General features: G+C 42.5%; 1 protein-coding gene and 1 non-coding gene across 2 annotated transcripts in view; one reads left to right on the top strand and one right to left on the bottom strand.

Moving 5' to 3' along the window:
• The first annotated feature begins 6,997 nt into the window (after window positions 1-6,997).
• The window catches only part of LOC145404700 (cytochrome P450 2L1-like), a 37,365-nt gene continuing 26,297 nt past the window's right edge, over window positions 6,998-18,065 (top strand). The window contains exons 1-3 of the mRNA XM_080276251.1: window positions 6,998-7,058; window positions 10,945-11,163; window positions 16,180-16,382. Of these exons, the coding sequence (XP_080132377.1) occupies window positions 6,998-7,058; window positions 10,945-11,163; window positions 16,180-16,382 (483 nt within the window). The remainder of the gene's footprint in view (window positions 7,059-10,944; window positions 11,164-16,179; window positions 16,383-18,065) is intronic.
• LOC145404765 (5S ribosomal RNA) lies at window positions 14,868-14,986 on the bottom strand. The gene has a single exon (XR_013898222.1). It is a non-coding gene; the product is annotated as a 5S ribosomal RNA (ribosomal RNA).

Raw genomic sequence — 18,065 nt, 5'->3', positions numbered from 1 at the left:
AGATCCAGCCAATGCAAATAACACCGATAAAATTAGGAGAATTAGGCTGGTATTTGATCATTTACGGCAAAAGTTCCGCTCCTCATTTTATCCCTACAGAGACCTCGTCATAGACGAGAGTCTTGTGTTGTGGAGAGGCAATATTTCCTTTAGGCAGTACATACCCAGCAAGAGACGCCGTTTCGGGTTCAAGATCTTTGTTATGTGTGACTGTAAGACTGGTTATGTGCAAGACATAGTCTTGTACACGGGCGCACAGACAGATATAATAGAAGATCGGAGTATAGGACTCTCTGGGGCCGTGGTGAAGACAATGATAGAAGAGTACCTTCATCGTGGTCATGTGTTGTACCTGGACAACTGGTACACTAGCCCTCTTCTTGCTAGGTTCCTCCACCAACACGACTCCGGAGTCTGTGGTACAGTCAAGAGAAACCGTCGCCATATGGTCAAGATAGGGAGGAAACTTGACAAGAACGAGGTGGTTTTCTTCCAGGCCAATAACATCCTTGCAACCCTGTGGAACCACAACAGGGAAGTTTGCCTCCTATCAACTGTTCACAGCCCCCTGATGCACCGCACAGACTCCATGGATCACCGTAGCGAGAGGAGGCGCAACGTATGGAAACCAGAGTCTGTACTTGCCTATAATCTGAACATGAGGCAAGTTGATCAGTCAGACTCGATGATTTCAAGTGTTGACTGTGCCAGGACCACGATGAAGTGGTACAAGAAACTCTTTTTCCACTTGCTCGACATCACGGTCCTGAACGCCCACTACCTGCACGCAATGACCACCGGAGTATCCAAGACCTTTGAGGGGTTTGTGAGGGAGCTGGCATGTGAAATAATCGCCAAGCATGCCCAGGACAGACCCACACACCGCACCCGCACCCCCATGGCTGCTCAGACTCCCCTACGTCTTGCAGGACGCCATTATCCCAGCGCAATCCCTTCCGACCCAAACCGTCGTAAACCCCAGCGTCGCTGCCATGTATGTAAGCACTCGACAGTCAGACCATCCACTCAGAGAAAAGACACAAGATACGAGTGTGTCGAGTGCAATGTTGCGTTGTGCCTTCAGCCTTGTTTCAAGGAGTATCATAATTTCCTACACTACTGAAACTGTGTGGGAAGGCGAAATGACGCTCATTATAATGGTAAGGCCAGTCAGTAGGTGCTAAGTCAAATATAAAGTTGAAACGGGTGTTATTTTTTCAGAAAAGTAATGTATAAGTTGAGAATTAGTGTAAGTGGAAAGAAATGATATCAAAACTACACCCACTGTGTAAATCTGGTCAGTAAATATGTGATAGCAAGGAAATAAAGTGGAAACGGGTATAATGTTAGCATGAATAAAACGTATAAGTTGAACAATAGTGTAAGTTGTAATAATTGATGTCACGAGTACACCCACATTCTGGTCAGTAAGTATATGATAGGAATTATATACAGTGGAATTTGTTGTAATGTTAGTAGTAAGGTATTTTATAAGTTGAATACTAGTGTAAGATGAAACAAATGATATCGCGATAACACTCCCTGTGTAAGTACGCGCAAATATGACGCTCAGTTCCATCGTAAGTTCAGAAATTATGTGATATCAATTATATCAAGTGTAAACATGTGCAATGTTAGTGGAGAATTATTATATAAGTACAAAAATAGGTTGGAAGTTGAAATAGTTGTCATAGCGACTTCACCGTGTGTGTTATCATGCGCTATTATTACGCTATATATTTACGTAAGGCCTGAAATAATCTCAAAACAGTTCTATAAAGTTGAAAAGTGTATAATAATATTAGAAAAGTATTATGTATGTAGAAAAAACACAATACGAGTTGAAACAACAGTCACAGCGAGTTCACTCACTACGTAAATAAGCGCTAACATTACGCTAAATGTTATCAAAAGGCCTGTGAATACGTAAAAACAGTTCAGTAAAATGTAAAATGGTATAATGTTATTGTAGAAGTATTATGTAAGTAAAAAAAATTATATGTATCATGATTTTAGAATGTTAGCGATTCATCGTGACCAAGTTGGCCAATTTTGCTCGTTTCGCACGATGGTACAATGCTTATTTCTGCTCTATTTTTGTATAAAATCCAATATACTCTTTTATCACATGTTTTTATGCTTGTAATAAATACATTTCTACTTACTTTCATTGGTTTCCCAGACTTGTAATACCATAGAAAACGTTAGAGGCTCAGACCGCCTACGGAGAACACGGGGCCAGGTGGGACCAAGGCATACCTGGTTAAGGTAATTAGGGACCCCGGGGACCAATTTCTTTGCCACTGACCTTTGTTTCTGACCAAAAGCGAAAGTTTAAGCAAAAAAAAAAAAAAAGGGTCGAAAAATGGTCGGGATTGGGGGGTACCAGTGGTCGAAAAGTGGTCGGGACGGGGCGGGTTAACTAAAAATGTAATGGTGTAGACATGCGAGGAGCAGCTGGCCTGGTGACGCCCACAAAGCACCCCTGGGTTCCTGGAGCAGCAGCTGGACTCCCCCTGGACCATTTGGGACCATCACCAACTGGGGTAGACAATAAAAAAGAGGAGGGTAGACAATTGAATGAGCTCCCAACCAGGGGTGGTGACCATGACAAAGATCTCCACACTGTCCTATCAATGCAGGAGGGATGGTGCCCTCAATGTGTAGGGGTGGCTGAGCCTGCTATGCACCCAAGGCCTTATCAGGGCCAGAGCCAACTCAGACATGTACTTGTGTCTGATGGGGGTCTGGGTATGGATCTGAATCGGGTTTTTCACTGTAGAATCCACGAGTTGATGACTGAAACATCCATTCACAATCCACTGGGTCTGGAAATTTTTTTCCAAAATCCATAATATTAGCAACACCAACACACGAAGGGCAAGATGGATACCTTCCCCTACACCACCATCGCAGAGCATGAAGGTATTGGGAACATGACCCCCCTACCCCCTCACAAAACTGCACAGCGCAAATCAAAATTGGAGTTGGAAGCGTTTATCCAGGCCCAGACTTCCAGGGTTAAGAGCAAGGAGCAGTTCATCTAGCGTAAACTCTTGGTTGTACGAAGAGTCTATGTCATCTGTGGCAAAGTTTAACATCTGTAGCTCAGCCATGCGTATATGATGTTGGAAACACGGATCATAATTGGCTGAGCTACTTACATGCAAAAAACTCCTGGCGAGAATGTTACCAACGTCCAGGGGATCGTCATACATGTTTTTATTAACCTGCAGGGTGGTAACAGGGATGTACGGGACTTTATTATTTAATATTCTTATAGAGGACCAGACTTTACTGAGTGGTGTAGATCGATTCACCGTGGACACAAAATTCTACCAGAAGTCACGTTTAACCCTTCTTATTATTCTCCTTGCCTCGGCCCATGCCTGTTTGTATGCAATGAAATTTTCCTCAGTATGCTGACTTTAAAAAATTCTGTATCTTCTATTGCATTTCCTTAATGCTTGTCGGCACTCTGGCATCCACCAATGTGCTCTGTGCTCCACATGAACTGTAGAAGTCTTGGGAATAGCAGCCTCCGCCGCATGTATTATGGAATTGGTTAGATTTTCGAATTAACCCCTTCGTACACGATGACGCGTTTGCAATTATTAGGGTCTGGCTGCGACAATACACACTGATGCTTTTGGCGTCATTAAAGCATAAAAACTTTCATCAGGGGAAAAGTTTTCAGCTGATTGGCGTCATTTTTGGAGGCATCATAGGTTCCCTGCTCCTCATCAAAAGTAATGAGTTGGCAACTGTGGGTTGCAATACTAGCAAGAGAGCGAACAGGTTATTCAGTACCAAATGAACTGTGCGTGGGGAAGGTACTGCATGGTTCTGTCCCTTTAAATTTCAACTCTTACCCCTGTCCCAGCCGTCTAACATATTTCACTATACCAGTAGTGCTTGTGTAGTGTTTGGGCACTGTTGTGATTAGATTTGGTGTTTGCAATAGGAAATTAGGTGTTTGTGAAGGATTCCTGGTCATTATCAGCTGTTGGCCCAACGAAAATTGTGCTACTGTTGCTAGTCAACTACACTGCCTCTTCCCTGCACCCAATGTGAGTATTCAGCTATAAAACATAGTGACAGTGAATCATGTGAATACAATGTGCATATCTAGTGTACAAAGAATTGGTGAAATTCATGCAGTAGCTTAGAGGAAGGCAGGAAACCACCCTACAGTCACGACACGGCGTGGGTACACCGTAGTTATTTGCATTTTTCTCAAAAACCATGAGGCCTAGGATCACCGTTTTGGGCTCAAATGAAAGCTAAAGGAATTCTGCATAGGATGATAATATAAAAACATAACAGTGGCGAGAAAAGTTTTTCACTAGAGCTCCCCGAATAAAAAAATCTGTTGTCTGTCGGAAATGGGTTTTACTTTTTTGCTTACAACTCGAGCACCATACCTCGTATCAAACTGGAGCCTCTGGTATTCGAAAGCTAATCAATTTCCCTTTCCAATGATGGTATAACATGTAGAGATTGATTAGTAATTATTCGACTATGATGTTGGGAACTGAGATGTATGCTCCTTAATGTTTATTCACACGGCCCAAATGTATGTATAGTGTTTTGTGTGTGTGTGTTTTTCTTGCTTACCATGTAGAACAAACATCGACGAATAGGAATATGTGGGTTTTGTGGCAAAATAAATATGTTCAGGTGGTGAAAATAAGCCAAGAAAACACATTTTTTGAGCGTGTGGTGGGCAGGGGGGAGGGGAGAAAAGTTGGCACATCATGTCCCAGAAAACTTATTAACTTATCCGCATATGAAAGCGTTGACATTTATGGTCTCCCCAGATACATCTAAATTGGCGATCCTTGAGAAGGATCCCCAGTCTGCTTTCTTATAGTTAAATTTTGAGGGTTGAGGGTCCAAAACAATGTTGCATGTATAAGAAAGACAGATGGGTAAATGATCACTTCCCAAGGAGTCATCATAAGAATCCGTGACATCTTGATGCATACCTGGGGAGGCCAGAGATAAGTCAATAGCCGAATTGTTACCAGTGCGATCATCTACACAAGTTGCTCTACCATCGTTCAGAAGTCAGAGGTTGGACTGTAGTAATAGGTCAGCTACTTGCTCCCCACGATCATTGATCCTCAAGCTACCCCACTGATAATGATGGGCATTAAAATCGCCCAACATTAGCTTGTTCCCAGAAGATGTTCAAACAGTGAATTCAAAGCATCACTATCAATGGGGCCATGTGAGAACAAATAGACAGATACATGTTATTAAATTTTGCTCTGCACGCAACAGCTTCCAGAGTAGAATTTAGAACTGTTTTCATTTTTGAGTGTGATTTGTGGGTATATAGGGCAACCCCGTGACCTTCGTATCTTCTATACAAGTGGTAGTGTTTGAACTGGGGAGGATCAGGATGATCCACCAAGTGCATCTCCTGTAAACAAATAACATCTGGCCTGTGTATAGAAAGCAAAATAATTGTATTGTGTAAATTATTCCTAAGAGTCTTTCAATTCCATTGTATTATTGTGAATGCGGCGGTTTAAGATTTACGAGAGTGGCCAATGTTCTTAGTTTTTTATGTCACCTGCCAACCAGCGAGCGACTACTGAGGGGCCCATCCCGGTGCTTGCTAACAGAATCCTCCATCTGATCATCAATAATGAGGCTCCCAGAGCCCCCTGAGGAAAAGCTTACCCTTCTCTCCCTCACTGGACTAGTAGCAGGAAGGACATGAGGACATGACTGTTTTATGAGGGTGTTCATATTACACCTAGCTGAGCTGTCGTACTTCAGTTTAGGCTTGACTGACTGAGATGTAGCAGCAGCCTGGGAGTAAGAAGTAGCAGTAGGGATGTCAGTTTGAGAGTTGGATTGGACAGGAGGCTGAGATGGAGAGGTAGAGTGCATGGCAAGAGGAACAGGTTCAGGGTTAGTCTGTGTTTCAACAGAGCACATCACGGGACAGGACATTACCGCTGAAGCATAGGACCTATTCAGCATGGGAGTTGCATGAAACTCCTTCACTTTTTTCCTAGCTTCCTAGTAGGAAATGCCCTCAGTTGCCTTCACTGTGCAGACATCTTTCTTCTCCTTCCACTTGGGACAGTCCCCAGAGGAAGTGGAGTGGGTATTCTTGCAGTGAAAACAGCATACTGTCTTGGATGTGTAATTTTCAGCATCACGACCCTGGCTTGCAGACTTGCCACACACTGGCTGGGAAGCCTGACAAGCTTTGTTGCTATGCCCATAAATCTAGCATCTGGAACAGTGAAGGAAATTTGGAATACATGGTCTAACATTTACAATTTTGTATCCCACTTTGACATTACTGGGAAGAGACATTTTTCTAAGTCAAGACTATCATGGCTATCTTCTTCCTTATGCCTTCCGTGAAACAAATTATGAATCGGGCATCAGATATTTCCTGCTGAGCAAGTTCCTGTATGATCTCGTCCTCTTCCATAACCATGAGCTCCCTGCAGGTTATGACACCTTTGCAGGAATTCATGGAATGTGGGATCCTCGGCTCGACATCATAGCTGTGGAACCTAAACAGTTTCATCAAGTCTTGCCCGGGAGGAGTTGACAGTTTTTACCAGGAGGTCTCCATTTGCAATTTTTTGTTTTTTTTACCTTGTTCCACCTCCCCAGCCCAGCTATCGATTACCTTCTTGATGATGAAAGGATTGAGGCTGCTCAAGGGAGTGGAACCGAGAGCATGTAAGGTTACAAATTGGGAATTTCGTACAGGGATGTCCATGGGGATATGTGTCTGGGGCCGTTCAGTCTGGGAGCGGTCAGTCCATCTGTCGGTCTGGGTTTCATCAGGACCACCTCCCCCCCTGAAGGCAGGGGAGGCGGCAGGGGCATCCAGCATAGTAACTCCCCCCCAACAGGGAAAGTGGGAAGAAGGAGAAAAGATGAGCAAGGGTCAAACAACCCTGGACCAAACACCTAAGGCTGAAATTGCCCTCTCAAACAACTCCAGGGAGGCCGGACCATGTTAATTCACGCCCCAGGGCGATCAATGGGGGGGGACCCTCCATGGGCAGCAAGCGAAGGTAATCTCAGTATAGTGGAACAGACATCTACTGTTCCTAGCTATCAGGGAGGAGAGGAATATGAGAAACTAACTAGCCTAGCATCACCAGGAGGATGAAAAAAAAAAAAGCTAATTGTCGGTGGGGCAGCCCTACAAATCTACTGTAGAGGAGAGACCAGCAAATAACACATCTGTACCCTCCACGACCATGCATCAAAGTCCTCCGGGCAATAATGGTCTGGCTGGTGGGGGGAAGGGGGGGCTTTACAGGAGACGAGTGATGGGGTAGGAGAGAATGTACTATGGCTGGAATTGAGGATGAGATGGATTAATGACACACAGGCGACATGGTGCAAAATCAACTATAGATTAGCACTGTTTATGAAATTTGATAGCCTGGCCATTGATCGTTTTGTAGACTTTGGCACGTTACACAGTCCACCAGCATGTTTTGCTATTTCGTCCATAGGATGACCTGCTACCCACGAGGTGGCACATTACACAAACCCTGCAATATTAGTGAATGGTGACGACCATGTCATCACATGGTGATATATGAAAAGCCACTAAAATGTTTGATGTCACACCTGTTGCCATAGGACTGGGAGCTATTCTTGTTGCGTTTACGTAGCAACATCATGGATGACGACCGTGATATCGAAAGTAGAATATGATGAGGGAGGAATTTTCTCATGCCACAATAAATAATAGTTAACAGTAGTGATTCGTGCCTATGGTTCTTGTTAATATATGTATGGCACTGATGTAAACGAAAACGTGATTACCTACGGGGAAATGGACTGGGTCCCACAGCACATGTGGCGATACTAGTTTGGGTTAATAGGTGGTAGAGATATGCCTTACCAGCTATATTACATGATCTTTTATGTCGGATTACTGTGAACTTTATACTAATAGAGTAAATTGCAGTATGTAGGGCCTGTAACTGTTAAGCAATCTGATGCATAACCTCAGTATCCACTTCACTGTGCGCCCCTCCTTCTTACTGATGACTGCATGCACTCAGACATGAGTACTGACAAGGTGAGGAAATGGCTGTAATGACAGCTACACCATGAACAATGGATCACATGTTTATACATTACTGACAGTGATTCACTGGTCTTCTTTAACGGATTGCAGTATACGCCATTATTCAGCCAGGACAACAGCTCCTTGTTCGGACACCACTGAGATGTGTGGCTCTGAAGTTGCTCTCCATGAAAAGGCAATGGTCCTCGTATTTATCTTTATCTTGTCAATTTCATACAGTGTGAACACTCTTCGGTTGTTTAGCATAAAAAAAACACTGCAGATAAAGTGTGTGTTCTATTTAATACATGCTATTTCTGGCTTATTGCAGATGATGTAATATGCACGTGCTCAGATAGGATAACTGCACACATTACAAGCTTGTTCCACCAATATTGGCTCGAGGATTTGTGAAGGAATGCTTGGGGCATATGACAGTTGCTCAGTATGAACCTAAATCTAGCTAATATCCAATGGCAATGTGTAAAATCAACAGCCAAACACGACATATAGAAAATGGTAACATAAACCTGAGTTAAGCAAATCCACTTTATTTTATATTGGTGCCATACCTCTGCACAGTTACTGACTTTATTCACGGGTTTATTTATTTACTGTATTTATTTATTGTACACGGGTACAATTCTCATGTGTGGGGAGGCTCCCCACATACAGCTCTTCCCAACAAGGTGAAATAAAAGGCTTTTCGTCTCATTTACTCTTCTCCTCTTACTGGTTCCCTTCAATTTCTGTCTCTTCGCTGCATTGTTGCATCGTTATCTTTTTGCTGTCGCTACTTCAGTGGTCACTGCTCCTCTTGACTGTCTGCTTGCATCCCTCCACCTCTATGGTGAGCGCGTAGCACCCATCTAGCAACAAACTCTCATCCTTTTTCTGTCCATCTTTCTAATGATATGGATAACCATTGCTCCCAGTCCTTCATTTATGCAACAGGTCAACCTGGAACTGTTTTCCTTTGTCTCTATTTCCTACATCCTATGATTTCCAGTCTTTCAAACGCAATGTGTCCAGGCATCTCAAAATGAACGGATCTTGAAATTGGCTGTTTTTTTTTTTTTTTTTCTTGGAAGGAACTATTTGTGGGCTCCTGGCCTTTGTTTACTCCTTCCTTGCTTACTAGAAAAAAAAATAAGAACCATAATGACCATCATTACTGTCAAATTGTTCGTATGTATTGGTACTCGTAATAAAGAAAAAATCTACATAGGTCTATCCCTACTCTGGTTACCATATCATTCGTCATCAGTGATGATACTACGTAATAGGCAACAACACTATGACAACAGCTGTAACATCTGACAAACTGTAATGTCATATACTTGCACACTAACAAATAGTCACCATACTCACAATATTTCACCATACTCATAATACAGGGGTATTGAGCCACCCAGTGAAAACTGTGTCGCGAATTGTTACAAACCATGACAGTCAAGTACAACACGTGGCAATGTCAACATAACGTTTCATAGTCTGACTGTAAAATTCCATATTCTCCATGAAACAATGATTTGGACCAGTCAACACCTTGTAATCTATCCCTTCTTGTGCTCTTGTCACCTACCAAAGCCCACCGTTCCCTATCCCATCACCCCTCTCCTCTAGCACCGAATTCGACCACTATTGTGCCCCTTTCCACACCCATTTCCCTCCTCCTTTCTCCCATGTCCCCCACCGCCACCCTGCCGCCTCCTGTGGCGTCACCTCCTGTATGTGGTGAACTTGCTTTGATTTCTGAGGTCTACCAATGTCAGGTTCACGGTAGGAAGGATGAGCGTCAGAATAATTCTCTCTTCCTTGATAGTTGTGGGGATGCTGATAACCATGACTAATATGATGAATTATTAACTATTGGGTGGTTCATGACTCAAAACTAACACACTCATGAAATCCCTGTCACTCATGATAACTGCTATTATGTAGGGGGTGAATTGTGTGACAATTTTTAAGAAAATTACCATAATCATGGCATGCTATTATCAAAGTATTTTCTCTCGGAACATTGCCTATATATTACTACCAATATCAGCGCACAGCGGCAATCATCACCGCGTTCAGTTCGTCCTAACTACCGAGAGAAACCTGAAGTTCCATACTTATCAGTGTTACCAGATGCGGAGAGCATTACACCACCTCGCTGGTGGACTAAGTGTTTCTGTTTGATATGTCAGCAACGGTACCTTCATGTGTAATATCATCAAGATCCAAGAAAGAAAGTGCAAAGAAATATAATAATAATTACGATAACAATAAGCTTCCCCATTTATCTGGCGAAGCTTCTCACTATAAGGAACATTCCTAAAGTTGACCTCACCTGCTGATATTCCAAAAGTTGGCCTCACCTGATGCAAGAAAGGTTCTGCCAAAGGGTCCCGCCATCGACACGCCCATGTAGGTAAAATTGGGTCTTCCATGGTCCCGCCATCGTCACGGGACCTGACTACCCCCTCCCAGAATGGCTGGTACTCACTCGCCTGGCCTTCACTCAGCATGGCTAATTAACCTTTTCTCATGGTCAGGTTTGGCGCAATGGACACAGCATCTTTCATGAGCAATATCCATCTCCTGCAGTTCAAATACGCTCAATAAAATCGTCTGCAGACAGCAGAACTACACAAAATACATTGAAGTCCTCAATAGCTTTGAAATCCCATCTGCACATAAACATCTCTTGGTCTTTTACAGGAATCACCTTTTGACCCTGGTCAGGTGTGGCAAAGTGGACGTCGCTTAGCCTTGAGAGACCTCAGAGAATGCGGGAACAACATGGAGAAAAAATCGTAGGAGTGGATGGCATGGAAAATTGTAATATGCCTTTTAAAAATCAATAAAAATCTCTGCTCTTTCCTCAGGAATCATATTTGCAAATGGTCAGGTGTGGCAAAATGGACGTCGCTTTACCCTGAGGCACCTAAAAGACTTCGGCATGGGGAAGAGCAAGCTGGAGGGCATCATTGAGCAGGAGGTCTCGGTGCTCTTGGACCATCTCGGCAGCACGGTGGGAAAACCTAATGAGCTGGGCCATAACTTAAACGTGGCCGTCTTGAACGTCACTTGGAGACTGGTTGCAGGTGCGTGGGTCTTCATTTTCATCTGTGTGGTGCTGGAGTCAGACGGCTTCACGAGGTTGCACTGATATAGCTGGGTAGTTCCTCGCCCCTCAAATTCTTCCCTCTCCTCTAAAAGATCAGTCCATCAGGTTCAAGTTTAGATGAGCCTGCAGTTGCAAATACTACTACTACTACTGGTACTACTGAGCAACAGCAACAACAGCAACAACAACAACAACTACTACTACTACTACTACTACTACTACTACTACCACTATCCTACTGATGTGTTATGCAGTGTTTTTTTTTTTTTCCTCTCTGTCTCTGTCTGTCTGTCTGTCTGTCTGTCTCTCTCTCTCTCTCTCTCTCTCTCTCTCTCTCTCTCTCTCTCTCTCTCAATACGCTTATTATTACCCATCCCCGCCATGGAGAGGCTCGGGGACGGGTATTGTATTCACTTGGTTTGTCTGTATTTTTTTTTTCGTTTATCTATTTGTCTGTCTGTCTGTCTGTTAACATATTTACTAGAAAACTACAGGTGCACTTTTGACTAAAATTACAGGGATGATGAGTTATGTCCTTCTGATCACCTGATTAAATTTTCGGCCTAACTGGGCCAAGGCCAAGGCTGCAGGCCCCTAAAATGTACAAAAATGGAAATGGGTAAAACTCGTTTTTTCACCATAACTCCTATCAAATATGTCTTATTGACATAAAACCAAAACCTAAAGGTGCTCCTTTCAAATCTGCACCCTACAACATGCCTCATTACATCAGGGGAGTCACCTCCAAGTTAGCAATACGGGGGTCATTGTCAGGTGGGTTGGACTGAAAATTGAAATGGACATAAAATAGTCATTTTCACATGATTAATTCCAAATTTGATATGTGACACCTTTGACTAGATATCCTGTTGTGTTTATATGTCAGCACTAAAATGACTGCCAGGGACAGGTTTGCTGTGCCTTGTCACCGCTTCATGTTTATTTATCCCTGCCCAGGAGAGACTCGGGCAAGGATATTGTTCTCACCCGGTTTGTCTGTTTTTTTTATTACCTGTCCCTGCCGTGGATGGGTTCGAGGACGGGTATTGCTTTCACTTGGTTTGTCTCTTTGTTTGTTTGTGTTTCTGTCTGTGTATCAGCTAACAACTTTACGCAACAAGTACTGGTCCGATTTTGACTACAATAACAGCGATGATGGGCAACGATCTTCCGATCATGGGAACAAATTTTTGTCCAAATTGGACCAAGGCCCAGGCTGTAGGCTCAAAAAAAAATAATAATAATAATATATATATATATTTTTTGCCCGAACTCCTTTCAAATTCGTCATATTGTCATTAAACCAAACCTAAAGGTGCATCTTTCAAATATGTATCCTATAATGTCAGGTGGGTTGGCCAAAAAATTTCAAATGGCCATAAAATAGACAATTTTCACCTGATTTACTCCAAATCTGATATGTGACATCTTTCACTAGATATCTTGTTGTGTTTATATGCCAGCACTAAATAACTGCCGGGGATGGGTTTGCTGTGCCTTGCCACTGTTATTTCTTTGTTTGTATGTCTGTCTGTCAGTCTGTTAACTTTACACAAACACTACTGGTGCGATTTTGACTAAAATAACACGGATGATGGGCTATGACCTGATCACCTGATTAAATTTTGGGTCAAAATTTTCATGGCCCAGGCTGTAGGCCCCAATAATGTAAAGGAAAAAAAACAGGGACAGGTAAAAATCATTTTTCTCCCATAACACCTTTCATGTTCGTCATATTGACATGAAACCAAAACCTAAAGGTGCATCTTTCAAATCTACATCCTATAACATGCCTCATTACATCAAGGGCATCCACCCTCCCCCCAGGTTAGTGGTATAGGGGTCAATGTCAGGTGGGTTGGACCTATTATTTCAAATGGCCATAAAACTGTAAATTACCATCCTATTTACTCCAGATTTAAATGACATCATTAACTAGATATCCTGTGTGTTTATACATCAGCACTAAAATGACTGCCTGGGACGGGTTTGCTGTGCCTTGGCACAGCTACTTGTGTGTTTGTCTGTCTGTTAGTAACTTTACACGAAAACTGCTGGTGCAATTTTGACAAATTTCTGGGATGATAGGCTATGACATTCTGATCAACCGATTAAATTTTGGGACAAATTGGGCCAAGGCCGAGTCTGTACAGTAGGCCCCTCAAATGTAAAAATGTAAAAATCGTGTTTCACCATAACTCCTTTCAGATTCGTCACAGTAACATTAAACCAAAACTTAACCTACCCCGTCCTGTCGACATATGGGTACGTTGCAACATTTTGCATTTGCCAGTCCCGAAGACGTACTGGTACGCCGTGCAATTGCAAGGTCCCTACTTTGCACAATTTTCAATTTCGCGCGTGATTTTTCGTACATATACATGGGACACCTTCCTCTATTCCTCTACAAGATGCCAAGCAGGGACAATGCCTTACACCGCATAACCTCCCCCCTCCCCCCGTCACGCCATTGTCTCAGCAATTCACCTGTTACCAGTGACCTGGCCAGTAAAGACATTCAGGGCCAGAGTGATTCCCCAATCGATGACAATGTAGAGGACAAAGTTTATATAGCATTAGAGGAAGAAACAGTCAGAAATAATGATCAGGTAATGTGGCAAAAGAAGGTCAGGTATGGTGATGAGTTAGTGAGTGAAACAATGCTTATAATGACTATATTACTGTTTGAAAACCAATATACTCTCATACTACATATAAATTCTTACCAAGTAAATAAATAAATACCATTTATGAGTGGTGTGAAATAGTTACCCTCCCATAGAACTCGTTTTCTTTGGTGCTAGCCTGTTAGAAAACTCAGTCAGGTAAGGAGGTACTGGTACCTGGATCGAGTATTTTAAACCTCAGGTGAGCAATTTCTCTATGAATTTTCGATGTTTCTCACCAAAAATGAAGGTTTTAGCCAAAAATATTTTTTTCGAAAATACCTCGGGATTGGGGGGTGTCAGAGGTGCGAAATAGCTCGGGACGTGACGGGTTAAATATGCATATTTCAAATCTGCAGCCTATAACATGCCTCACCGCATCAGGGAGGGTAATCCCCCATTTAGCTGTAGGGGGGTTAATGTCAGGTGGGTCAGGCCTACAATTTCAAATAGTCATAAAATTGTCAATTTTCACCCGCTTTACTCCAGACTTGATATGTGACACCTTTGATTTGATAACATTCTGTGTTTACACTACAGCACTAAAATGACTGCCGGGGACGGGTTTGCTGTGCCCAGCATAGTGTCTTGTTGTTTTTGTTTTGTAAATGCAGTTCTCTCTCTCTCTCTCTCTCTCTCTCTCTCTCTCTCTCTCTCTCTCTCCCACTCTCTCTCTCTCTCTCTCTCTCTGTTATGCCTTTGTTCAGTAACATACACTCAGCACCAAAATGTGCTTCGAAATTTATATTAATGCTACGATACTTTAATAATTATTCTCACACAATAAAATCAAGGAAAAACTGGTGTTACGGTATCACTAACGAAGAAATCATCCACTTTGGAGAGATGTGTGTTGAATTTCGATGCTATTGACAACTCTTGATAAGTCGTGGCTAATTTTTTTCATTCATTGCCAGACGCCATGTATCCCAAACGGGGTGGTCAACGGCTTAGAGTTAATTGTTTTACAGGGAGGGGCACTAATCCTCCACCAACCCCACTTGACACGTAGGGATGCCAACAGCATCTGGTGTTCCCAGGCAGTCACCCATCCAAGTACTAACCAGACCCAACGTTGCTTAACTTCGCTGATCGAACGGGAAGCGGTGTACTCAACGTGGTATGGCCGTTGGGGTGACTAAATGGCTCACTTGGTAAGCTGCTGTACTCACGCAGTTGCAAGCGCTGGTGGCTAATTTACTGAATGATAAAAATGCATAGTAGCACATATTAGAAACAGTAGTAGTAATAGTAGTAGTCGGAGTGGTAGTAGTAGTGGTAGTAGAAGTAGTTGTAGTGGTAGTAGAAGTAGTTGCAATCCCAGGCTCATCTGGAAGTGAACCGTCCTCCTCCTCCTGCAGCCCACAATCCACCTTCAGGGGATAGGAAGGGGACTGAGAGATGTTTGTTTAACCAGGCAGCTCCACCGCCCCGTTATACCAGTGCGACCACTTCAAGGCGTCCCTCTCCATCACCGAAACATACCCAACAAAAGGATTGCGCTACTGCATAAATGACAAAGTGAAAATCTAATTCGCCAATATTATCATGGCGGACTCTGGCGCTTATTTACTACTACCGCTATTGTACTATTACTGCTACCTCTGCTACTGTACTACTACTGTTACTATTACTACTTCTGCTACTACTGCCACTACTACTGCTATTATTATTATTACTACTACTACTACTACTTCTGCTACTACTGCCACTACTACTACTATTATTATTATTACTACTACTACTACTACTTCAGCTACTACTGCCACTACTACTACTATTATTATTATTACTACTACTACTACTACTTCTGCTACTACTGCCACTACTACTACTATTATTATTATTACTACTACTACTACTACTATACTACTTTTTTTTTTTAATCACCTCCGTCCATTGGGGAATTATATTGCGAAGATCAGAACCAACCATCCTAATACAGTTCACCATTTGGAGTTGTAATGTGAAGGTTAACACTAACCCTCATATTATAATCCGTTGGCCCCAAACACGCCAACGGCTGTGGTTACCAACCATCAAATATTACTATTATTATTATTTTAATTTATAGTTATTGATATTACAGTGTAAATAATGACATTAATCTATTGGAGTCGCTGGTCTATGCGACTCTCGACCACTGTAGCTTCGTAATCCATACCCGCTAGAGAGACAGGCCTGAGGGATGATGATCTTGTGCCCCTGAGACATAGCAGAGCAGACTTCACGAGGGAGAATGACAGTCGATATCTCATCCAGGCCTGTACTACTACTACTACTACTATTAAGCAAATAATCACACACACACTCGTATCCAACCCCAGATCGGCGCTACGACATCAACGACGAGGAGATCAATTATTTCGCCAGCCTCGTCGATAGCAACATCGACGAGATACAGGGCCCCATGGTACTGCTGGATCTTATTCCCTGGCTCATACCCCTACTGCCACAGGTCATCAAGAACAAGTGGATGAACGTGAATAAGGTCATACAACACACCAACACCTTGAGTGATTTTCTAAGGGTAAGATGTTCAGCGTTTTATTTATTCTCTCTCTCTCTCTCTCTCTCTCTCTCTCTCTCTCTCTCTCTCAGGGTGGATAAAATCATACAACAGAGACGCTGTTAAATATTTTCTAAAGATAAAATGTGGATGATTATGCCTGTAAAGTGGGGTCAGAAATCCAAGGGCTTGAAAGGAGGTTGCATGAGAGTGTGGCCCATTAACTGGCTTTTTGGTTAGATTCTCCTTCTGTCTGGTTTTTCTTGCTGTCTGGACCCTATCTCATCTCATCCTTACGTGGGAAAAGATGTCAGGACGAAGATGATTATGATAGTAAAATCCTGCTTATTTAATTTATTCAATGTACTTTACGTGGTGTCTGGGAAGGTAACTGGTAACGAAAGCAGGAAAATCAAGAATGAGGAAGGAATGACTCAAGACGAGACTATGTGGCTAACCAACTTCCTCTCACATAGACAAACTCAAGTACTGAAAATCAAAGTTCCAAATTTAGAACACTATCCATTGGCGTCCTACAAGGCTCAGTCCTCTGACTATTATTATTTCTTTATCCTTTTTCCCTTTGATCTACCAACTGCTCTTCCTACAGTAACAGTGCTGTCCTTTGGTTACAATCTAACTACAGCTTCAACACACTCCAAAACTCAACAAGCAGCAGACCATCTCCAACAGAGCTCATGTCAACGGTACCTTTTTACTTTAACTTGGCCTAAAAATCCCATCTGTCTATGCTGAATACTGAGAAATAATATGAGACTTAAGACTAACATAAGAATGCTAGTCACAAGGAAGTGCTGTGAAAAGTTTATAGCTGTAGCACTACTTCTTTCTGCAACAGAGCTACGTGAAATAGGCTGCTAAAGGCTGAATATCGGGATCAAGTTAGAGTAAAAATAGTATAGTGCACTGGCTTCACCACCAGATCAACCATCACTCTTCATTCCTGACATGCACAAATCTCTAACACATTATCTAATATCCCTCTGTAACAAATAACTCCCTCTGGAAAGATATTCCAGATTCTTAGACTTCATTCTGATACACATGTGACTTTTTATCAATATACCATCAAAATAAATGGAAAGGTAAATTCCATGCCTTAAAAACACTTCACAGGCGGGAACTTCAGGCAGCAAGAGGAATAAATGATAACAGTTTAAAGAATGTTCATTCAAAGGACGATGAACTTCAACACCCTCAAATAAGGAAGATCTTGAAAAACCACGAAACTAAGTCTTAATAATAATAACAGGATATGCAAGACCACATATTATTTGCACCAAGGAAAAAGATCAAGGACCAGATCTTGGTATGATTATGAATACGAGAGGCACATCGATTCAACTTAGGATACATCTCACCAAAGTAGTTTTATGTTGCTATACACCTCATTAAAAACACTATAGGGAGTGTCTCAATAATATCCATTCTCCTCCACCCAACACTAAACTCCACAATCACATACACAGACACACAGTTGCTGTAGACATTTAAACCCTCCAGCCAAACAGTTTCCTTCATCTACCAGCACCAGACATTCACTCCTAAGAAACTAACCCACCCATAGAAATACGAATGCACCTTGCCAGACTACAGTGCGGCCACCACCCTTCCCTCCATCTTTACCAACACTAATATAACTCACAGTCCACCAAGCCAACACTGTAAATTATCCTTCCTACG

Source organism: Coenobita brevimanus, chromosome 64 (genome assembly GCF_032717465.1).
Source record: "Coenobita brevimanus isolate Jiangsu-jjx chromosome 64, ASM3271746v2, whole genome shotgun sequence".
Taxonomy (NCBI): Eukaryota; Metazoa; Arthropoda; class Malacostraca; order Decapoda; family Coenobitidae; genus Coenobita; species Coenobita brevimanus.
This window is presented reverse-complemented; position numbering and strand designations above follow the sequence as displayed.